The 23,415-nt window shown below is 37.2% G+C and overlaps 1 protein-coding gene across 7 annotated transcripts in view; it reads right to left on the bottom strand.

Annotated features, from left to right (window-relative positions):
- LOC105032786 (epimerase family protein SDR39U1 homolog, chloroplastic) overlaps positions 1-23,415 on the bottom strand; it is a 121,938-nt gene that overhangs the window by 13,768 nt on the left and 84,755 nt on the right. For 5 of the 7 annotated variants that reach the window (XM_010907351.4, XM_010907349.4, XM_010907347.4 and 2 more), the window contains 4 exons: positions 16,406-16,450; positions 16,167-16,245; positions 12,137-12,198; positions 3,362-3,464 (listed from right to left, as the gene is read on the bottom strand). In XM_010907351.4, coding sequence (XP_010905653.1) covers positions 3,362-3,464; positions 12,137-12,198; positions 16,167-16,245; positions 16,406-16,450 — 289 coding nt within the window. The remainder of the gene's footprint in view (positions 1-3,361; positions 3,465-12,136; positions 12,199-16,166; positions 16,246-16,405; positions 16,451-23,415) is intronic. The other 2 variants (XM_010907348.4, XM_010907352.4) reach the window with 2 other exon arrangements.

Genomic DNA, 23,415 nt, shown 5'->3' with positions numbered 1-23,415 from the left:
CACCGCTTCTCGTTCACCTTTTTTATAAGAACCACATTTGCGAGCCAGTCAAGGTAAATCACTTCCCTAATAAAGCCAATGCTAATTAGCATGTTCACCTCTTCGACAATAGCTTTCTGCCACTCTGGGGCAAAGCTCCACTTCTTCTGCTTAATAGATCGGTGTAAAGGGTCGGTGCTCGGTCAATGTACCATAACTTCTTGGTCAATCCCAGGCATGTCTGCGGCCTACCAGGCAAAAATGTTTGCATTCTTTTATAAAAAAGAAATTAACTGGTTTCAGATTACCTAGTTTAGGTTTGATCCTATTTGAACCGTGTCTTTCATTTCCATCATTCAATGGAATCGTTACGAGATACTCCACCAGCTCCCCTTGCTCTTCGATTAGCTCATTACAAGTATCTGGCCCCTCAATAGGAAGAGCAATGGGTGATCTCACCCCTTGGAGGGTGATCATATAGCAATGCCAAGCTAGTGCCTAATCTCCACGGACCTTTCCGACTTCATGTCTGTCAGAAACTTCATCAACAAATGATAGGTCGACACTACAACTCTAAAAGCGCTCAGCTCCAATCATCCCAGGATAGCGTTATATGCAGAGGATGCTCTGAAGACCAAGAAATCAATATTGGTAGTAGACTATCGAGGCTCCTGTCCAGTCGTGACTGACAGGATTATGACCCCTTCGATCGGTATGGTGTCTCTACTGAAGCCTACAAGGGGGAATCTAGTCTACCCAACCGATCCAGAGAAATTTTCATTTTGGAGAAAGCATCGTAAAACAAGACATTGGCTAAACTTCCATTATCTACTAAGATGCGGCATACATCATAGTTTGCGACATTTAAAGATACAATTACTGCATCATTGTGCAGAACTGGATCCCTTCTGCATCTCCTCGAAGAAGGTAATCACTTTCTCTGACCTCTGCCTTTTAACCAACTCCCTGAGATATATTTTGCCATGCCCCCCTATAATGGCATTGATCACTCCCGTCGTGGGTCAGATCTCTGCTAGCTGCTCCTATCAAGGCAGCTCTGGATGCCTTATGCAGCGGATGAAAGGATCCAGCCAGCCCCACCAAATAAACTCCTCAATCTCATCTTAGAGCTGGATGCAGTCCTCACTGTCGTGGCCATGATCTTGATGGGAGAGACTATCTCTTCTGACTATAGTTTTCTAACCAAGACCATATTTTTTTTGTTGTGGATAGCTACTCACGATCTCCATAAGTACTTGAGTGCGAGAGGTGTTCAAAGGAGTATAATTAGTAAACCTCCTTGGTGGGGACCAGTGTCTTGGTGACGATCGACATTGCCCCCATGGACTTCTAGGTCGTCAGCTGTGAGGGTTCTTGATCGCCAATGCCGAGGCACGCTACCGACCCCTGGGGCATCCTCTCGGATCGGGGATAACTTCAGTTCTTCTTTTTCTTCAGCCACAGCATTGGCCAAGATTTCATGCTTTTCAAAAGCTTCGTCAACTTGGGCATACATTTTAGCCTGATCCAACATCTCTGCAAAATTCTTCGAATATTTCTTCTCCAAAGAGTAAAGAAGGGAATTCTTCTAAAGTCTCCCATTTAAGGCAATTATAGCGACCAATTGGTCTAGATCGTGCACTTCTAGGGCGGCTGCATTGAAGCGGTTCACATAGTTATAGAGGGATTCTCCTTCCCTCTATTTAATGTTCACCAAGGAGCCGAATTCCTGACAGCTCCCTTTGCCGCAAATGAAGTGGGCAACAAACGATCGACTCAATAGATCGAACAAATGGATGGAGCCCGACTTCAAACCCAATTGCCAATCTCGAGCCACCTTCTTAAGGGTAGAAGGGAAGGCTTGACACAGAATTGCATCACTTGCTCCATGGAGCATGAAAGCCTTGAAGCTCTCCAGATGAACTATCATACCCTATCATACCGGTACCAAACCGATATGCAGTCTCATATCATTTTGATACTCAGTATGCCTCGCCGTCTCATATTGTACCACATATCAATGTTGTAATAGGATAATACTAGTATGGGTCCTGTACCAAGATGATGAACCTTGGTATCCATAATATAGTTTGCTTCCATTTCTCTATGAAAGATGGATTCTTAAGACACCAACATGAAAGATATAGTTTCAAATGGCTAGCTCATTAAGGTATACATTTTAATTATTAGTTATTTGTTGATTTGCCATATCAACTAGGAATAGCTACAAAACTCAAGTTTGGATTGGTACAGGCTCTGTACTATCCATACTGAGCCGTACCACCCCATACCAAAGCATACCAAGGCATCTTGACCTTACCAAGGCATACCAAGATAAAAAGTATGAAAAACTGGTTAGACGGCTATTTCAGTAGAGGGTGCGTGCCGTATCATGCCAAACTGGTAAGGTAGTAGTACAATACTCGATACTGAGATTGCGGACTTTAGTTCCCCAACTAAATAGTATAGTACTTTTTGTGGATGGTTTACGGTCCTAAAAAAAGCATTTGTTACATACCTTTAGTTTTCTTCAAAGAACATGGTATCATGCAACGAAAGGTCAATAGCATGAAGATCATGCAAACAATGATCCCTATTAGGTCAAGATGCGAAATTATTTAAAACATATCAGCTGTAGAATTTGTCAATAAGAATGCAGTGATGTTAGATTCAGGTGGTATGGGGGTGCTGAACAAAGATTTGAGGAAGCTTCCATAAAAGGAGTGCTTAATTACAATGGAATTTATTTATTTATTTGTTTAATAGTTAGTTAGTTAGTTAGCTATTTGGTAGATCAGTCCATAGGCTAGACCTTGTTTTTGTAGCAAGAGTGCTTTAACCAAATTAAACTGAATGGCCCATTGAGAATAGTCCATACTCCATAGCCATGTCACTCGGGAGAACAAGTATTGTACATTTATTCACCCAATACAATGATACAACTCAAAATTTGTCATGTAACAAATGTTGTATATTCACGCCTCCAACAAACTGCACATATAGCACTGCAAATAAGCAACCCTTTTCCAAAGATGAGTAAGGTTCCGATTGCTGAGCTTAGTTTTAGTTGGTTCTTAACATGGTAGCGGTAGATAAATGGTTTGGTTAAACTTGTTGTAAATTACAGAGTCAACTATCAAAAGAACAAATTGCCAAAAAAAGATTCATCAAATAAAACAGAATTTGATGGTGAATGATTAATCATGATGGTTATCAGGCAGTTGGACTAATAAAGTATCATAAATTATTTATTGTGTCCTTAATATTCTGTAACGATTATATTCAGCAAAAAGAATAAGCAAATTGCTCATTCCCCATGCATGAATATCAACTCAAAAGTTAAGGAGTATGAAGGATAACACTAAAGAGGAATTGAACAAACCCAGAGCACCTCCATCTTTGCCAAGAACGACACCAATACGAATAAGTACCAATCTAACACCATTATCCACGTTATGTGCCTTTGTTTCCCACTCTCTACAAACCTGGAAATGTTTTTTAATGCACAACAGATAATTAAACAATCCTTGAAAACAAGTAACAAGAAGGTTTAACATCCACTTGGTAAATTTATTTTTCAGATGTAAAAGAGTTTTAATCAGGCATTATTAACTCAATTAAAACAGGTGGTCCCAAAAGAAACACATCCTGTGTGCTAAATCCAATGTATGAGTTCTATAACCTATATAAATAGTTTACTATTGTTTATGAATTTTTTCTGTTTTTGCCTACAAGAATATAAAGGTGCTCATAGAAGAAATGGTTTTGACTATTGAGACCAAAACAGACCAGGTTTGGTGCCAAAGAATAGGGATAAGCATGTTTGTCTTCATAATTTTCAAAAAATGTAATGTGAGCCAAAAATTAAATATCAAATAATGATCAATCTTACAGAACAGGAAAATTTTCTGAAAATGTTCCCTGTCGAAAAGTTTAAATAAGCACATTAGGTTTAACTTATACGAGAGTTGCAAGATAGAGACCTTGTTACCATTCTCTCACAAGTTCCTCATATAAAACTAAGATAACCAAACATAAAAACAAACTCCTCTCAATATCATTTGAAGTTGATCCACAACTTTATAGAATGAATAAGTCCCATATAAATACCATCTAACCAAAATAACTGCTCACTTTTTATCAAATATTTCCTCCAACCAAGATTTGCCATCTCAGTACTGGACAAATACCTATACAATCCTAATACAGTGTAGGCATGCTGGGTATGGTACCCAATTCAGCATACCAAGTGCTTGGTAAGCCCCTTGTACCACATACCAGTATATTTTGGTACGGTCGGTATGGACCGATGTCAAAAACTGGTACGGCAAACCTTGCCTTCAAGTAACACATGAGTAAGAAGCAAATGTTAGATGTATCTTTGCAAACATGATAGTTTAGATAACTCCACCAAATTTTGTACTTAGAAAGCATGATAGCAACCAATTCAGAGTCTATCAAGGAAAAGGGGGAGAGAGCAAAGGAAGAATATAAAGGTCTTTTAACCAAATCATAGTTTAAGAATGTTCAACCTTGGACCTGAAAAATGAGTGTTAGTGCAAATTAACATCCTTTGACCTCTCAAACCACAAATAACACAGCCTTTAAATCATAGAGATGAATAGGCATACCAAACCAGACTAATCTCCCCCCACCTCTCCCTCTCTTTCACTTCCTCTCTCTTTTTCTCCCTCTCCCCTTCTCCCCCGCCTTCTTCATTTCAGAACAAGAGAGAGAGTGGAACATAGGAAAACTTTTTTATTTTCAGTTTCGAACTTTCTACTTTTTTTTTTTCAAATTCTAAACTGAACTCGGCAAACCGTATACCAACTTCTATTCAAAATTTGAGAAAAAAAAAATTCAAAATGAATCAGAACAACATTGTGCCAATATTGTACCATATTGTACCACCAGGCAACCAATATGGATCCTGATACGTGTACAACCAACCTTGGAGAATACAAATATTTCAATATGACAAATCTTGAAAATGTAGGATATGACACTGCTATGACATGCCAAGAAATATTTATACACGTAAAGATATAGACATGTATATAATATCATACATATGTACATGCACACATATACAAACATATGTATATATTATTGCACATACATGTATAATTAAATTTAGGATAAGTTACAAAAACATCCTCTTAACTTTAACTCAGTTTCACTTACACTCCTGTACTTTAAAATGTTAGATTTGTGCCCTAGAAGCAAATTGTTAGTTAACGCATATTGTAATTCCAAGGCATAAATTTGCACTTATAAATTTTATTCATTAATAAAATTGATAGTTTTTATTCCAATCATATTTTATGTATCCATGATTCGTCCACGAAATTAACAAATAATAATATATATTCTCAAAGTGTTGAGAATTTGGGACATATATTATTGATGGTTAATTCCTAAAAGCTCTCAATCGAAAGATCATCATGGAAGATGGTGATCGATTTAGTTAGATTGGTGCATGGATCACTTTTCTTCCGGATAGATGTGTCCCAAATCTATAGTGTGGAGACACTGGGGTGAGAGTGTAGGTGGTTGTTAGAGAACTTGCACTGATGACCACCACGAGAAACCACTTGGATGTTTGCTCACTCGTCAGTGATTTGCTCAATGCTGCAGTGGTGTGAATGGTCCTTTGACCTGCGGTGCCTTGGCTATTCGCAGTGAGGCTACTCTAATTTGACTATATATAAACTTGAACTCTTAACCATTTGGATCCTTACGGTGTATGTTGGTTACAGTGGATTCAAGTTCATTGTTAGGAGTGGGATGCACCTAGATGGAATCTATCAATCTTGATAGAAAAAGAGAAGTCCTATGCGATTCACAAGATTGAGTTCAGAAAATCTTCGATTGAAGTGTAAATATTATAAAAAGATTTTCACAAAAATTTAGGAATGAACTTGAGTCGAGCCAACCTTGCATATGACCGATGTTAGGATTTGATGAGTTTTTCATGACCTCCGTCGAGTCGGGACTCACGATAGAATGATTGAATCATACAATAACTACATCTGAAGGTTCAATACTTTCATTCTACTGGATTGCCATTACATACAGCTAAGTGTCACTGATGGATTGTGAGACTCATCGAGCATCGTCTTGTGATCAATGATCCTTGATGGACAGAGTTGGAATCATTTCAACCCATTGAAAGGAGTTTCAATGATGCTGTGATAGGGATTATAGTATATCTCACTACCAGACAAAATAGAATCTATGGGATCACACACAATAGAGATTTTTTACTAATCAGATAGTTGCTTAGCGATTATGTATCCCAATTGAAACTAATTATCAATGTGATTGATGATTAATCCAATGCAAAAATTGCAATAAAGTAATTCACCAAGAGTTGGTGAGTCATGGAGGATTAATTAGCAATTGAATTACTATTTGGCTCAATTTGATCGAGCAATGAGGTCAAGATCAAGTCTAATTGAATTGGATTCAATTTGGTTTGATTTGGATTTGATTAGATCAAGCCTAATTAAGTTATGAGACAACCCAATTGCAAGGGAGATCAATTCTTGATTTGATTGGGATTTGGGTGCAACTAATTTTCTAATTGGATTAGGATCTAATTAAGGATTGGATTTCTAGTTGGATTAGGATTTGACCTCTTCTTGGGTGCAATCAAATCCTAATTGGTTAAAAATTAATTGAGCACCTAGAGAGTTCCATTGGACTAGGACTCTCTCCCTAGTGCTGCACCATATGAAGCCGCCCATATTCCTCACACAAACCTGGTTTTTACGTGAGAAAACTTGCACCCAAAATGCTTCTCCACACCTCCCTCTTTCTCCTCTTGGATATGGATGAATTCAATTTGAATTCAAATTCTTATGGGATAAGAATTATCCTTATCTGCTCCTTTTGGACACTTAATAAAAGGAGAAAAAAAGGGGGCGCGCCACATAGGATAGAAATCAAATTTCTATCATCAAAAAAAAAGAAATGGCATGAGATCTATCTGAGCGTGAGACATCTAGGCGTGGTCCTCTTTGTGGCGTTGGGTTTTGGGAAGAGAGAAAAGAAAGGGTTCTTCTTTCTCTTTCTCCTCCAATACTTCTCTAAGAGGATCTGAGAGATTGAAGATCTCCAATAGTTCTCTAAGAGGGTCTGAGAGATTGAAAAAGATCTTCAATCAACTATCAGAAAGCGATCTCTGCAAGAAACCTCTGATCAGATTAAGACCTCATGTGGATACTTGTAGAGGCCGGATGCTTATGCGGCTCGAAGAACCCAAACATCCATGATCATTGGCTGCGGTGTAGATCGACCTGCACAAAGGTAAGGAGATCAGACCTCCTCTTGATTATGTTTTAGAATCAGATTTTAGATGCGTGATCATGTTAGTATCATAGATCTATTTTCGGTGGTTTATAGATCAAATCTAATGCATGCTTCAATTAAAAATGTTTTAATCTATGTTTATTTCCACTGCATATGACAAAAATTTTATAACTAAATGCATGAAACCGCCTAATCCAACATAAAAAGTGTCAAACTGATCCTTCTAATTATAAATATATTCCAATATGGTCCAGCTGTCTATCTTCGTCAATGAAATGGTATCACATGACCACCACATGGTACTATTACTTTATAAAATATCCAAACTACCCTTAATACCAAATAAATCTTAAAGCAAATAAGGAGAAGAAGAAGAAACCCCAAATCAAGTAGGGAGGAAAAGGAGGGGCCGGGGGCGTGGAGGGAGAAGGAGATCATGGAGGACCTTCTCCATGGAGGCATCTCAATCAAGTTACATTTTCTTATCCTTTCGGAAAGAAAGCAAAAGAGATGATAGATCAAAGAAAACATACACCTCCAATCCTGCCCCAAATTTATTAGTAAAATTTCTGTTTTGAAAGGAAAAGGATGGTGTTTTTTGTATAAAAAAATTTCAGTTAAGGATGGTGTGCTTTTTTTTTGGTAACGAGGATGGTGTTTGTTTGTATTAGATGTTCATTTCATAAATACAAGACGTCTTTCTTTTCTTTTGCATCTTTTTCTTAGTGTTATTGGTTATCGATTTTTCGATTCTTTCATCCTTTAATCTGTTTTATGTTTCTAATTGATAACAGTCAGATGTATTAATTATAAGATTCGGTGTTTTATGTAATACTATTCCACCATTTCTTTAATTGCATTATGAGAGTTATGAATTGTTTGAGTCAATTATGTTCCTTGGGTATAATTTTATATGTTTTATAAGGTGAAGTATAATGAAATAATGAGAAATAGAAAACAACAGTCACATGTTATTGATGAATACAACAAACTAATCTTACTCCTTCACTGTGTCAATTGAAATCAAGACAGTGATCAAGTTTGCTGGAATTTAGATGGAAAAACCACATTCACCACGGCTTCCTATTATAAATTCATCAGCTTTAGGGGTATTAAATGCATCTTTGCCAAATCTTTATAAACCCTTAATGCCCTCTTGAAGGTGAGATGTTTCTTATGCCTTTGGTGGAAGAAAAGGCTTAATACAAGGGATTTGTTGAGGAGAAAGGACAATTTTGGTAGCTACCCTTTGTGTGGACATGGAGAGGAATCTGTGGACCATCCCTTCTCCACGTGTATTTCTTTCTCTTCGATCTAGAAGGCGATCTGTAATTTTTTTGGAATTCTGCACCTGTAATCTTCCTTTTCTTAGTCTAGAGAGTAAAATTCTTCCCAAAACCTATAGGACAGATCATCCTCATGCTTTTATCTACTATGGCTTGAGCATGTTGGGAAGAAAGAAATGCTATGATCTTCTTGAACAAGAGAGTTTCGATCACCTCCATTGCTTTGAAAGAACTATCTCTATTCAAAGATTGGTTTTCACTAGGCTCTCCAAAGTTGCTTCTTGAATTATCAAAAATCTGGAATAAAATCAAACAACTCATTACATTCCATCTTGATGATTAAACGTCCATTTCTTATCTAATTGGACCTTCTTAATTGCCAAAAAGAGCTATTGTCTCAGCTTCTATTCCAAGAAGAGCATAGCAAAATGATGGGTTTTCTTGGTCTCCATTGTTAGTGTCAAAATTTCTTCTGAGTCTTAAAATTCTTTTAAAGTTAAGTGCGAAGAAGCCGTATCCATGAGATAAAATTGCGAGGCCCATTTGAAGAAACTGGTCCTTTTCTTCTACTTCTATTTATTCCTTTCTGTTTTGATTTTTCTGCTTGAGAACCACTATGTACTAGCTAATGTCTGTTCTTAAGTTCTCTGGTTTTGCTTTGGTTGTTCTGTTGTTCTTTGGTTATTGCCATTCTTTCCTACACAATAATAGATCTTTCTTCTCATATCTCTAAGCCTAATTCAATAAACATCAGGTGGTTATAATCTCCCTTATCATCAAAACGAACATAATAGTTATAACACTTTATAAAAAGGACAATATGCATAGAAAGAAAAATTCATAGAGATTCCCACTTTGATTCTCTGCATAGAATAGAGAGGGGAGAGGACAATGTATATCTTAAAGACATTGCATACAAAAAATTCTAAGATAGACAGCTATATATGCATATCTCCTCATCCTCCTTCAATACCATCCATGAGGCCTTCAATGCCACCATCCCCCTCCATATCAACCTTTGTGACCCCACTCTCTGCCTCCGTGGTGGCTCTCTCCACCTTCGTCCTTTCATTGCCACGACACCGGCAACCCCTCCCCTTCCTCCTCATCCCTTCTCCTCCAATCCCGCTCCTGAGGCCTTAGACACTGCCATCCCCCTCCATGTTGATCTCCGCGACCCCATCCTTCCCCAACATGAAGGCTCCCTAAACCTCCATCCTTCCTTGCCGGTGACCCTTTCTTCCCCCTCCACCCCTTCTTCGTCCCTTTCTCCCCCTCATATTTGAGCGAGGGGTATTTTTGTCCATTGAAATGGCAAACTAACTTCATTTGCAAGTAAGCGAATGGCAAGACCACATTGAATTATATCGATAACTAGAAGGACCAGTTTGATACTTTTTAAAATAAGAGGATATAAGTGAGATCGAGCTAAAGTTAAGGGGGCATTCTTGTAATTTACCCTTAAATGTACATGTGAAAAAAGCATCTATAAAGTACAGTAGGCTAACAAAATAACATAGGTGATACTTCTTATGATAGCATCAAACTTTTACAAGCTCAGTATTTAGTAGTCATTTCAAATACACAAGCCATAATCTATGCTTAATATTTTAACAAGGTCTATTGATCAAGTTTGGTTGCTGTACCGACCAATATGGTGATTGGTTCATACATACCAATACTCGATATGCTCTAGCATACTAGTTTAGAAGTGATACATCCTTTTCTTATGTTTACATTTTTTATAGTTTTGAGGGATTTCTCCTAATGTTTGAGGTTGTTTAAATTATGATTCCAATGCCTTCATTCCAGGAGGATCTACACCATGACCTGCTCTCCGGATAAAGCTAATAGCAGATTGGTAGTAGGCATTGTTTGTGGCATTTGCAAGGATACGGTTGAAATGGAAGCAGGAAGCAATACCTCTTTACATCTCCTTTTGCTTATCCTTAATAAATGTAGCATCAATCATTCACTACTTTCGTTCTCTACTAGGGAAGATGCAGATTAGCTCATGAATGGTAGGCCCTATCGGTATATCTCTAGGCTTCTTTCCTATATTTTTGGTGACGACTCCAAACATAAAGACTATACGGTTGTCACCTTTACCAACAATCTCTCTGAATGATTGGCTCCTCCTATAACCTGGATCTATCCTGGTAGACCCCAAACCAGAACCTACCTCATATACGAGAGCCCAAAAGTTGAGCCATATGCCTACCAACCTCCTCACCCTATCACTGGTCATTCAAACTATCCTGTATGTACCCTGAATATAAGCTTCCTTCATGTCATCTAGATCCAACATCTCATAATCCTCCAGATCTCTCGAGTGGTATGAAGATGGCTTAGCTACCCAATGCTCAATCTCTGCTTATTTCTGGTACTCTTTTCTTGCTCATCTTGAAAGTGCTTCTTCATCAACTACTGGACCACCCACAAACATTTCTTATGAGCAAATACATCAAGGTAACCACCAGTTAGACACTGCTTCAATCTTGGCACCCCTCGCCCCTTCACTTTGCATCGCACCCAAAATCATCACTCCATGGTCACAACCTATGTTAGTCGCCTCCTTCCTTCTCAAACCCATTTATAAGTATAAATGCACATCATAAACTACCTCATTCATCACCATAAATTGATAAAATAAATCTATATTTTTAAAGAATAAACAAATTTTATCTTTTCTAGAACTAGTGACTTGGTAATTGAGCACCACTTAAAATGGGATATAATAATTGGTTGGACAGAAAACCCATCCCCACCTGCTTGTGCTCGAACCATCTCCTTCCACTTGTTCTGATCCTACTGCCATTCTAGAAGCTGATGAAAGAAATACTATTCACTAAAAACTTGATTGTTGGCTGGTTTCTTTGTATATGTTGTCCGAAAAGAGGACTCTCATCACTAGCAATTGTGGTTCAGCCACCGATACCAGTGCAGGGGAAGGGTCGGTCTAGAACCCACAATTACGTACGACAATACAGAAAAAGCAGCTGGGATTTTGGAGCTGCTCCCAGCTCACATTATCTAAAATTAATCTTATACATATTACCATATCATTTTTAAGATTTTTACCACATCATTTTTAAGATTTACTCCTACAGGTATTATTCACAGCCATAGATCAACAGTTTCTTCCTAAATAATCCCATCCATTGCACATGCTGAATATGGTTGTTCTTCAGAACAATCACAAAGAAAGAATGTAGAATAGTAACAAAACACAAGTACCCGATATAAGCATACAACTTCATAAATGACCAGACAATTTTCAGTTAAGTAAAGCAATGATTCCTAGTTAACTGCATTTCGATCCTACATAGAACTTCTTCAACACTTATCTACATCCATTATCAAATGAATGTATCATTTGTTTGTCAATAACATCAACCTATCTAGAATTCCAACACTCATGTTGAATGTAACCATGAATTAACCAAGAGGAAGAATAAGTAGTAGAAATTCAGGTAGATCATGAATATGCCACCATTCTTTTATTAAACTATGTAATAAGCTTCAGCAAGAAAACATATGTGCTGATAATCCATCACCTCTGATAGGTAGTCATTTCCTGAAGGACTAGTCTCATCAAAGACTTGAGTTTCACTTGTGCCTGTAAGAAAGTAAGTAGGAAGTATACCTAGATCAGAACATAACTCAAAAAGACAAGTTATAATATGTTTGTTTTTCTTAGAATTATTAAGTTCGATTAAAGTAAACATAATTAAAAGCAACATGGCTTATCACTTGTTTAAGGTAACTGAAAGCATGCTTGTTTGGAAAATATTGTGTACCCATACTTTGAAGATGTTTCTTTCTATTTTTCGAAAATACAAGCTTGCAACTTGATAAATAAGAATGTCTTAGCCAAGATTTCAGGAACTGGTACCGAGACCCGTACCAGTTCCTGCTCAGTACGGTACCATACTATACCGTACAGATACGTACCGACATTAAAAAAAATCAAAAAAATTCCCACCCACCACTACTAAAAAAAACAGAGAACTATGCTGAACCACACCAAACTAGACCCGTACCACACCAAACCGGACTGAACCATCTGGTTTCGCGTTGTTCGGGTCCATACCATACCGAACCGACCGGTACGATCCGATTAGGACCATGTACCAAAAAATCAATCTGAACCGTGCCAGTTCCCTACCGGTACGGTACGGGATGTACCGGCCGGTTCGGGCCGGTACGGAATACCATGGTCTTAGCTAGTCCTATAATTTATATATTGATGCCATGTTGTCGGGCCTTATCCCCTTTCATAATAACTTTGGACTTAAGAAATGAAATTCGTTATCTAACTCTAGTCCATAAATTATTACTACGAAGTAGCACAAGACTACTGAACCATCATTATGAAGACACCCTCTTCCTGCAAATCATGCTTAGATTTTAGATAAGGATGATGCCATCCTTAACATTAAATACATAAATATGCATAAGATACAATTATCAGTTTATTTCTCATATTATTGTATCATAGTTAAAGGGGGAAAAACACAAACACAGATTTGTCATATTCACATGCAATAGCATGGTCCTATTTTCATGCTTGCATGTGTTCATGCAGTATGCTTATGTGCACAAAATATAAATGTACACTAATTTAATCATCATAACACGTTGTCACAATGGGACAAAGATACGAAAACATATTTGATTGTTTCACAGCTAATACAGGTCCACTCCTGCATAAGTGCATGCTTGCACATGCACATGCACCTACAAGCATGACCTGCTTACCTATCTTTTAAATAGGATTGGTCTGGATCATTTTCTTTTGGGGGAAAAAGAAAAGAAAAAGACTATATGCCAGCCTTCCATACAAGAGATTTGTATATGACTCTGGGTGTATCATATGGGACAAGGTAGAATCAAAATATCCAACTGTTTTCATTAGCTACATTCCTTCAAATTAGCAAGAAACTGCTAATGTCTTCAACAAACTACAGTTTCAAGCATTGGTAAATTTATCTGACCCAATGGTTGGCGGACTCGGTATAGGAACCTATGCCGGACGACCGACGGTATGAGCCCGTACCAGACTGGACTGGCACGAACCGTCATAGAGGAGAAGGAAACCGGGAGGAGTAAAAGAGAGAGAGGGGTGGGGGAGGGAGAAGTGGGGAAGGAGGGAGAATGTGGCCAGAGGACATGCCGGTGGTGGCCACAAGGAAGCCGCTGGCGTGCTCGGAGGGCCACCAAGGCTTCCGCTTCATCCATCAATCTTCGACCAAGAGAGAGATAGAGAGAGGAGGGAGAGAAAGAAAAGGAGGGGAAGCCATCGGAGAGGCCACTGGAGAGCCTCTGGCTGGCCTCCATGGCCATTGGATGGTGCAATCACAGCCTCCAGCACCGCGAGTGTAAAACAAGAGTGATTGCCCCTATTTCATGGGATTTTTTTAGAAATCCGATTATAGTGAAGTCGAAAATAGGTGTGTCAGCTTCACTGGGATTTCCAGCTTAACTGGCATTATAGAGGCAGTAGCCCCTATTCCACGGCTCCGCCCACACGTTTTTCACCACCCGATAGCCACGGCGGCCACCCAACACTCTCTGACAAGCTCTCCGCCGGCTATACCTCCCTTCGGCACCGTCACTCCCCCTCTCTCTTTCTCACTCGATTAAATGCCCTATCAAGTGATGCCAAGCTACAGAGAGCTCTGCAACCCTCCGACAGCCTCAGTGGGCCACCGCTGACCTTCGACAACGCCATCCCCTCCCTTCTCTCTCCCTCTTCCTCTCTTTCCCTCTCCCTCCGTCGGTGTGCCGTTTTGCTTCACTGAACTATCTCGGTTTGCCATGGGGACAGCTCGGAATGCCCGAAACCATCCGATTCAGGTCGGTCCGACAATCCCTATTTGACCCACTCTGATCCAAACTTTTGATGATACCATGGATGATTAGCTTGTGTAGGAGTGAAAAGAAAACTTATGCAAGGTTTTAAATCCCATGGGATAGAGGAGTCTCCATGAAATGGGATGCCCTATTGTCCCATCTCATCCCGACAATGGTCCTAGTAGATATCCTTCATCTCTCTCTCCCACTTCTTTCTCTCCTTTCCTTCTTTCCTTCATTTTTTCTTTCTTTCCTTATTTTCTTTCTTTTCTTCTACATTCTTTCTTTTCCTTTTTCTTTCTTTTATGATCTCTTTCTTTCTTTTTTCTCCTTTTTCTTCTTCTTTCCTTTCTTTCTTTTTCTTTCCTTTTTTCTTCTTCCTTCCTTTCTTTCATTTTTCTTCTTCGTCTTCTTTTCTTTCACTTTTTTCTTATCTTCATCTTTCTTTCTTTTCTTTCTTTCCTCTCTTTTTTTTTCGCTCTCCATGTGGATGGGTTTCTGAGTCCCAATCCCATTTTCTCACAAGAACAGGACGGGATGACCAAGACACCCCCATCCTACCAGGATGTAAAACCTTGAACTTATGTACCAGCAGAACATTTTTATATAGGTGTATCTTTCTTTTCATCTATTACATTACTACAAGCTATAGTATATAGGCAAACAGTTATAAACTTGTAGTCACAACACACAATTTTCAGTGTTATCCAATCCAGTATTTTAATGGTAAAGCATGTGCAGGAGTGGAAAGAAAATTACATAATGGTATTATGTAACAATACAACACTTTCTACATAACAGTTTTATTACTTCATTTCACTAAATACACTGCTTATGATTCCATCACTCCAATTTATTTCTCACTAACTTTTAAAAAGGTGGACACAGATGGCTGTTGGATTCTTGATGAGACAAGACATAAGAAATAAGCCACATGGATTCCTTAAAATGTTTCAAATTTAAGAAATATAATGCAAAAAGAAGCAATATAAAGGATGTTGGCATTGTATTTGCACTTACTTCCTAAGTTAGCCCAGTATCACATGTCCATGCCAAAATTTCAGAGATCTTAATGGCTAATTTATAGGAACACATCTTACCATATGTCTGAATTTATGTCCATATACAATGTCATGCAATATTATTAAAAGATCCATCATCTAGCCATCCCATACAAAGATTTACTCAATGTACAAGATGCATGCCTCACATGAACCATTGATACACCTCACTTTAAAAAGCTTCTCCCATGAGCCTCGAGGAATCTTAGGCGGCCTTTCTATCATGTGAGTAGCGAGGAAAGCCACAGCCAAGTAATTTTTAACAATGCTTCTTGCATTATCATGTCTAACTTAATAAATTAAACAAATTAACATTATCATGTATAAACTTTTGAAAGTATAATATTTCAAGAAAACTGCTTAACAAAAAAAATTAAGATAGAAGCAGTAGGAACAGTAAATTTCTTGCAATTTAAAAAATGCAAGGTGGTATATATGTATGTGTGTGTGTGTGTGTGTGTGTGTGTGTCTTTACCTGTCCATGTCGGTGAGTGCATAGACACATATAAGGGCCATTACCCAGGTCCTAGCAATCCAGGATCCTGAGAGGGGTGGATTAGGTGCATGGATAAATATATGGACATAATACATATAGCTGTGTAAACATTTATGTAAAGATTCAAGAAAATGGAAAGATTGGATGTAAACGAAAATCATTTAAATCACGAACCATAATAACCAATGGCTGTTGCACTGACCAAAACTGAAGGTCGGACTTCCGCATTTGTGTGGTTTATTAAATCTACAACCTTTAGCAAATCAAGTACAAATAATTAGATCAAGAAAATTGAAAGTAGATTTTGACCACTTGCAGATTATCTTTCTTTCCGTAGAAAACCAATGTAATTAGTGAAGAAAACATTCATGTGGAAATGAACATTGCTTATCAAGGACAGGAAGACTAACTACCTTTGAGGTAACATTAATACGGCTTTGCATAATTTCCTTTTTGATCTGCAATATGGTAAACAAAAAAAATCAGATTTCAATAAATACACGAATTGACATTTATCATTGCAAAAGAAAATCCACATAGGTCAATTAACAATGTGAAGCATGCTCAATAGTTGGTATTTTGTTCTTGAGACATAGAAACCAAGGAATTTTTGAATTATCAAGTTCACATTTAATGGTTGTACTTTGCCTCCCGAATATTATCTAGATTAGAGGATAGAGAACAAAGTGGCAATTCAGTGGCTGAAGGATGAGTTCTTCCTCAACCGCCTACATGCAAAAATGGGTCTTTACAGAAATATAAACAAAATGGAAACATGTGCATTTCTTATTAGAAGACTCCATATTAGAAATCCTGACATATAAAAGGAGAATAGGCCCAAACTTGGCCTCTTTTGCCTACATGTGGATGTTTAATGAACACAAATAATCACATTTTCTAGTTAAAGCTGCCACCAATTTTTTGAACAAACATGGATGATAAAAGTCGAAAACAGTTATAGCAACATATGAACTACAGAATAACCACCTTTCATTTTGAATACCTGACAAAAGCTAAAACATGTATTTTGAATACACGACAAAAGCTAAAACATGCATACACAGAGACAAGTACAAACACATATATAGGTATATGTATATGCATATGTGTATTATACTTACATACATACATACATGCATACATACATATGTGTATGTATGTATGTATATATGCATGCATACATGTATGCATGTATGTATGTATGTATATATGCATGCATGCATGTTATGTATGCGTGTATGTTATGCATGCATGTTATGTATGCGTGTATGTTATGCATGTTATGCATGTATGGATGTGTATGTATGGATGGATGGATGGACAGATGGATGTATGCATGTATGTACGGATGTATGTATGCATGTATGTTATGGATGGATGGATGGATTCATGTATGCATGCATGTTATGGATGGATGTTATGCATGTATGTATGGATGCATGTATGCATGTATGTTATGGATGGATGGATGGATGGATATTTTCTTATTCATCTAATTTGAAGTCTTGAACTAATCCTTTCTTTTTACGTGGATTGGTTAGGCCATTTGACATAGAACATAATAGTTCCTATTTTTGTTATCCTTTTTCTATCAGTATTGTCATTGTAACAAAAATCAAATAAAGAGGGCTTGGTCCATTTGACCCACCCAGCAGCTTAGATTATACCTTTGGCCCAAAAGGATGCTGCACGGCTTTTAAAGCAGGCCCAAAAATTTAAAAGATGTATATATAAGCCAGCACGTGCAGTCCCGATTGAGGGAAAGTAGAACTCCCGAAGATGTTCTTTTCTTTCCTTCTCTGGTGAAGACTCCAACTTCAATTTGGAGTCGAATTTCTAGCTTAAACCCCGCCCCCCTTTTGGCCTATATTTGAAGCCTTTGATCTCTCCTTTGAAGCCAACCACCTCAAATCTCAGCCCCAAGTTGGAAATCACCGGTGTTATATTCATCTCGAATGCACTCCACCATCGCTCAATTGTTACGGCCAACCCTTGCCAGCAATGAGGTGATGATCTCTTCTCCTTCATCCGCTTGATTTTTCCAACCCTTCCCTCACTTTTGAAGCCACCATTGGTTGGGATTGCACTGGCAATGTGTTGGCTTTGATCATGGAAAGGGGGTACCCTCTTTTCTTCTTTCCCATTTTTCTTGGGTTCTTGATCATATTTCAACCCGAGGACCTTGCTAGACTGCTGGTTGCAGGACCTCTGACGGCACCTCCATGGCTAGCACCATCCCTCGCCACACATATGCCGGCCATGAGATCCCCTATTTCAAGTCCCATGTTTCGCCAAGAAAAGAGGAAGGAAAAGAAAGAAGAAAAGGAGAAGAAAGAAGAAAAAGAAAAGAAAAAGGGCAAAAAAGAAAGAGGGAGAGGTTCTCTCCTCTGTTCCTCTCTCTTTCCCCAATTTCTCTCTCCTCTCTTCCACTTTCTCTATAGGGTTTCTCTCTCTACTAAGCATCTTGTTACTCTATTGTATTTATATCTTGGGATTGGTGAATCTAAAGGACCCATCTTCCAGTGTTTCTTAAAATGGCCTAGCCCAACTTTACCCTGGGGTATCTAATCAATAAGGCACTCCTAATTTTTGATTAAATCCTATGTAGGGTATCAATTTAGAATTTTAATTTTTAATTAGTTATGAATTAAATTGATATAAAAATATAATTTTGAATAATAGGTTCTGAAAGACCATCTCAGGATTGATTGAATCTGTCAATTCATTGTTCTGCAAAGATAAGTAATGAACCATCTTTTCAAGATATTTCATTTAAATAATCTTATTTTAAAAGAAAATAATTAGTTTTTGATTAATATATAATTTATGAAACTATATTTGAATGGAGAGTAATCTGCAAATTTAAGATTTTTTAAAAATTATGGTTTATCGATTTATTCTTGAATATGCATATGTTGAGTGGAATTATGGTAAATATATTACCTTGCTAAAGTATTTTGGTATGTATTGGATTTGAACTCCCAGTGTAACTATGTTATCTGGATCCTGTCAATGGGGATTGTGCATTAGTTTTCTGGATCCTACCAATGGGGATTATGCATTGATTCTCTGGACCCCGTAAATAGGCGTTATGCATTAGCACTCTGATTATTATCGAGCTCATTATTTCTGTTCTAGTCCCACCATAGATATAAGTGTGGTCATAGTTAAAGATTAATGAGTTATATATGATTTGCTTCAAATCGGATTTATGATTATGTATTTATATGAATATTTGAAAGTATTTGATTTACATAAATTAGTATGAAATATGTTCTTATGTTTATTCATAGTATTTATTTTTGAATATCATATCTTATGATAATTTCTAAAATATCTAGTTGAGATATTCATTACTTACTGAGTTATCCAGCTCATTATCTCTCATTTCCTTTCAGATTTAGATATGTAATTATGAATGTGGGTATTACTTGGGAGTGAGATTTGAGCATAGTTACCTGGGTCGTGGGTCGTTAAGATATACGGTACAAGGTTGAGTGCATGGTACGGCACTTTTCATGGTGTGCCGTACGAGGGGGTAGGCCTAATTGGAACATTATTTCAGATCGAAATTCGATGTACCCTTAAGAGTGGGGTCGGTATATATATATACATATATATATATATATATAAAAGCCTAAAAAATTTAAAAAATATATATAAGCCTAGAAATATTTGACAACAAAAAATTAAATTTAAGTCTCCAACCATAGTATTAAATCTCCCAAACAATAGTCCATGTAAAATTAAAAACATGTAATAAAGCCAAAGTACTCATTTGAAAAATTTTAAAAAGTCCTTCAATCCACTCTTTTTCCTTTTCCTTTTGTTGCAAAGCTAGAAATTTGAGTTTGCTGAAGTCTTGGACGTCGAGCTTAGGGTGGGTTGGAAGAGCTGCCTGTTGCTTAAGATTTGGAAGAAGAAATGGAAGCAAATGATGGCCTAACTTCATCTTCCTTCAAAATGTCATCTAAATTTTCAGTATATTTATCTTTAAGTGATTTCCACCTCATGTCTTCTAATCTTATCATAGAATCATCAAGATAAGCTTCCTCTGGATCAATATCCCACTTACTATAGGGTCCATTCTTGTAGCTTTTAGTAAATCGAGACAAAAGATGAATATTAGAATGAAGGAAGACTAATTTTTCAGCTCTTGATGAGTTTAGCCTATCATGTTTGAAAGAAAATATTCTTATTAAGGAAAAAAGGAAAAGAATATAATTGAAAAAATTTCTAAAAGAGTTTTACCTGTTTCTTTTCACATTATGAATATATGAATATGTGCTCCAATTTCTCTCTGCAGATGAACTTAAAATTGGTTGTGACAAAACCTTTTTAGCAACCTCAGCTAATTCTGGAGTTTATGAACCATATGTTGCCCACCAATCTATGCATTCATTGTCACTGCATCAGTTTGAGCAGCATCCATGGCATACAATCCTTTACGTGACTGAAAATTAGCATATTGCTCACGTAGCATTTTTGCCTCATCATCACTTTCAGCTATCCTTTCAAATGCTTTCAAAATACCCCTAGTTACTTCTTTACCTTCATTTGGAGCCTTTCGTATTGTGCCACCTGGTGCCGGCAAACTAAGATACCTTGGGTCATAGAATCTCGGAGTAAGAGCAAACCCAAGGCAATGCAATGGAATAGACATTTTCTCCCACCTTGAAAGCGCGATCTCTTCCATTTCTTCATAAGCTTGAACATGTTTGCTTTCTTTCATTATATCCCTCATTTCACCAAGCATTGTATCCATTTTTTTCATATATCTCACCCATTTTAGGGCCATTACCATCACAAAACTTAATAAGAAAAAATAATGGCTTCGTGATTTTGATGATATTCTCAACTCCCTCCCAAAATTCTTCACTAGCAATACTTTCAACAACTAAAACATTCATTTTCCTTGATTGTTCATCTCCTTTTTTTACCCAATCTTTCCATGACTTTAGAACAATTACAATAGCTAGGGTCGCTCTACAATCAATCGGCCACTTCAACAAAATATAATACACGGCAAATATAGCCTTTGCTACTTTTAACAACTCTAGCCTTGAATGAGCTCTAAAAATAACCAACACGTGTGATTCAAAAAATATTTGACAATATTCTTTCCCCTCTTATATGTATCCCTCAACCAAGTAAATTGTTTTGCAAAATCTTTCATAATCAAATTTAAAGTAAGAACTACACAAGGAGACCAAAATATATGCTTATGTACCTTTTCTACCTCCTTCCCAACAAGTTTGCAATATGCAGCATTATCAGTAACCACTTGCAGAACATTATGAGATCCCACCTCTTCAATTGACTTCAACAAAAACTCTGCAATTGCAATTCCAACTTTTTCAGTTTCTAAAAAATCCTCTGCACACAAGAACATGGCTCCTCGGCTATTTACTGCAAGCACATTAATTAATGGCTGATTTTTGCAATTAGACCATCCATATGAAAAAATTGATATTCCTTGGGAATACCATGTGTCCTTAACTGGCATGAGATCCTTCTCTACACTTCTCTTACATTCATCCAATAAGGTTGTTCGTGCCTTTTCGAATGATGGAGCTTTGTATCCTTTAGGACCCTTGTAAATTGCTGATACCATATCATGGAACTTAGGATTCCTTAAAACATTAAAAGGTATCCCATTAGCACATAAACCTTTTATTATTTTTAAATCCACCATATCCCTCTCCATTATGCTGAAAGAATCTTCAATCCGTTGAGAAGCTACTGGCTTGTTCTGTCTTGTTAGTGTAGAACTTTTTAGTGAAGAAGAGACTCCAGCCTTTTCAGCCTCTTGAACAAATCTCCTCACTCGTCCATATGCGTCTCGATTATTCATTAATACTGGGCATCGTTGAATCTCAGCTTTTTTACCTAGAGGAGCACCAAAAAAGTGGTAGTGGATACGACTATAAGAACTAGTAAATTGGTCTTTGCAATGATTGCAAGACCAACCTTTTGAGCCTCCGGGATTTTTTCCTTATGCAACACCAAGAAGAGTCACTTCTGCCAACAAAGGCTACACTTTGAATCAACTTCCATTGGTTTTACCTTCTCACCCTTGATTTCTTTTGCTGATTTTCAACTGTCTATGTCAACTTCTTCACAATTTTGTTCATCTTTAGAAGAATCTCCATCCATTCTTCCTCTTCTCTTCTTCTTTTTCCAAAAGCCATGGTTGTTTATAGTTGGTTTTTTTTTCTTCTCTGGTGAAGGAGACGGGAGGCTGCTGGCAGCTTAGGAAGAGTGGAAGACTAATATAAAGTATGCTTTCTTGTGGGTTACTTGTTTGTGTGAATTTTGTTATTTAAAAAAATTTAAAAATCAAATCTGATTGATTAAAATCTTTTGAGTTTGGACTTTGGAATGTACATAGGATTTTATTCTTTTAAGAATAAAATTTTATTCTTTCAAATCTTATATTAAATGCTAGAACAGAATCAAATTGCCATGAATATTGAAATATAATAATTATAATTCAAGTCCAACTCCAATACAGAAAGCTAAGAGTCTTAACAAATTAGGAAATAAAAAAAATAAAAAGAAAAGAAACGTAAAGACTAAAGACCAAGGTCCACTATACTAGTACCGATATCCGTACTGACGCCAAGCGGTACGATATGGTACCGGTACCGTACCGACACATGGTACGTTTTGGCGTATCTGTGCAACATTTTTTTTTGTTTTATTTCCTTTTTTTTTTGAGTCTCCAAGTTATTAATTCATAATTATAATCCCAAAATTACATTATATTGTATATTATTGACATATTTGGGTTCAATTTTTGAGTTCGGTAACAGTACAGAGAATCTTGATCCAAAATTTCAAATATATATTTATTTACATTATATTACAACTCTGTCATCCTAAAATTAAAAAGAAAATGTATAAATATGCATTAAAATGTATCTAAATTTTTAAAGTATAAAGCACAAAGAACAATATACTAACCTCAAGATCTGTTCTGCATTTAATATCTCATCGAGTATATGTGACGCTCGTAGATATCTGGATCATTGGCATAGTCTGGAAGAACATCAGTCCATCCCTCTAATCAAGAAGCACTGTACTCCTGAATATTCATCCCATAAGGCATCCTCTCTGAATCATAAGACATCTTAAATCTCTCACTCAAACTCTGGCACTGAGAAGTATCCTCGAGATGATGGTATGGCTATGGAGGAGCCCATCTAAATATATCGATAGTAAAATCTAATCCGTAAGATGCTCCAGGCTGCATAGGATAGTAACCATTAGAAGACGATACTTCGGATACACCATATCCATATGGATCATAAGGTGGCTGCAGATAATAAGATCCATAATGCGAGGATCATCCAGATACATCTACGGATCCTACTTCATGTGCAAGATCGTCTGCAGCTGCATCATGTGCTAGACGACATCT

This window comes from Elaeis guineensis, chromosome 12, assembly GCF_000442705.2.
Source record: "Elaeis guineensis isolate ETL-2024a chromosome 12, EG11, whole genome shotgun sequence".
Classification (NCBI taxonomy): domain Eukaryota; kingdom Viridiplantae; phylum Streptophyta; class Magnoliopsida; order Arecales; family Arecaceae; genus Elaeis; species Elaeis guineensis.
The sequence above is the reverse complement of the archived record's forward strand: the minus strand, read 5'-3'. Positions and strand labels throughout refer to the sequence as shown.